We start from the raw sequence: 1,451 nt of genomic DNA, 5'->3' as shown, positions 1-1,451 counted from the left end.
GGTTATCACCGTGGGCACTACTGCCGCTGCCCATGCTGTGAGGGTAAAATGGCGAGAAGGGCGGTGTGTGAGGACGCGCTCCTTCGTGCCCAGCCGAGCCAGGCCCGCGGGGGGGAAACGTGACGGGGGCAGCGCTCCGGGGAGGCTGCTGACACGCTGAGCCAGCCCAGCCCGCAGCAGCACACACACACACACACAGGAGTGCTCGGGCGAGGGCAGGTTCGGGTATGTACACAAGCGGCACCCAACAGAGGCACGGGCATCCCAATTAAAATTTTGGATCTTTTTGTCCCTTTAGGGGCTTTGGCCTGCATGACGAGTGGTACCGAATTTTGCTTTGATTATTCAAAGACAAACTCACAGTGGACCTTTTTCTCATTTCTTGATGTCCACTTTACAAACGAAACCGATAGCTTCATACTGTATTTATGTATAACAATACCACTCATGAGAGAGCATGAGTAACTTACAGCAAACCCCTTCTTTAAAAGCAAAAACTAGAGTGGAATTTGGGCCCTTCTCTCCATCTGGAAAACACCTATATTGTTTCTTTTTTCCATGTTTGAAACTCCATTGTAACAGCAGGCACAACATTGGAATACTTAATCCAATGTGTCCTTGATATGCTTCCACATGGAGCCTACTAAATCGCAATGAAAAAGCTTTCCTTGTGTCCTCAAACTTTGAGAAAGTCACATAACCATGGAGCCCTTTAAAGCAAGGCAGCCATTCTCTGCTCCTAAAATTGATGTCCAAGTTATGATCTACAAAATAGAGGACCTTAGATTAAGAAATACTAATCAATACCTTCCCTGCCTAAAACAGGACAGCAATAGAACAAAGGAAAAAGGCTCAGATAAAATTACAAGACATTTCAGTTTTATTAAGAATAACTTACATACAAATAAATTATCTTTAAAAATACTATAATACATTTTTATATTAAGTTTAAATTAAGTCTTAGAAGTCACATCAGCCTTTCCTGCAATCAGCAATTTGATTCTGTTCTTGAATCTTGTTCCAGATCTTCTTCATCATCTTCACTATCTGAGTCTTCATAAAAGGAGATTGTAGCTTGAACTGGAAAGTTTTTCAGAAGTGCTTCAGCTTCCTGATATAAGTAATCATAGCACCTTGATTTGGGCCAAAATAGTCTGAAACAAGTATACAATAGGTTTGCTTATTGTTATTACATATTCTACTTGGAGGCTGACAGACAAGAAACAGCAGTGAAATTCTGTTAGACAAGCATCCTACAGTTTTTCCTCACATGCTCAATTGCTAAACTGCTTTCTACATTTAAATAGAAAAAATATTCTCTGGATTCCGTATTTTTGTCTGAGGAGATAAAGATGCACTAAAGTGCTGGTTTTGCAGCAAAGCTACTCAAAAGCCCAAGATCCACTGCATCTGAAATTACCACTCCAGTACCTCATCAACACTATTACCTG

General features: G+C 41.4%; 1 protein-coding gene across 1 annotated transcript; it reads right to left on the bottom strand.

The window, feature by feature from the left end:
- Positions 1–988: 988 nt before the first annotated feature.
- On the bottom strand, positions 989–1,154 carry LOC104161009 (protein ripply2-like; the record flags this gene model as incomplete). The annotated part of the gene is made up of 1 exon (XM_009699290.1): positions 989–1,154. A coding segment is annotated over one exon (166 nt), but the record flags the coding sequence as incomplete, so codon positions are not given.
- Between the last annotated feature and the right edge of the window lie 297 nt (positions 1,155–1,451).

This window comes from Cariama cristata, unplaced genomic scaffold (genome assembly GCF_000690535.1).
Source record: "Cariama cristata isolate BGI_N322 unplaced genomic scaffold, ASM69053v1 scaffold38580, whole genome shotgun sequence".
NCBI lineage: Eukaryota > Metazoa > Chordata > Aves > Cariamiformes > Cariamidae > Cariama > Cariama cristata.
Note: the sequence above shows the minus strand (reverse complement) of the source record. Positions and strands in the feature narration are given on the sequence as shown.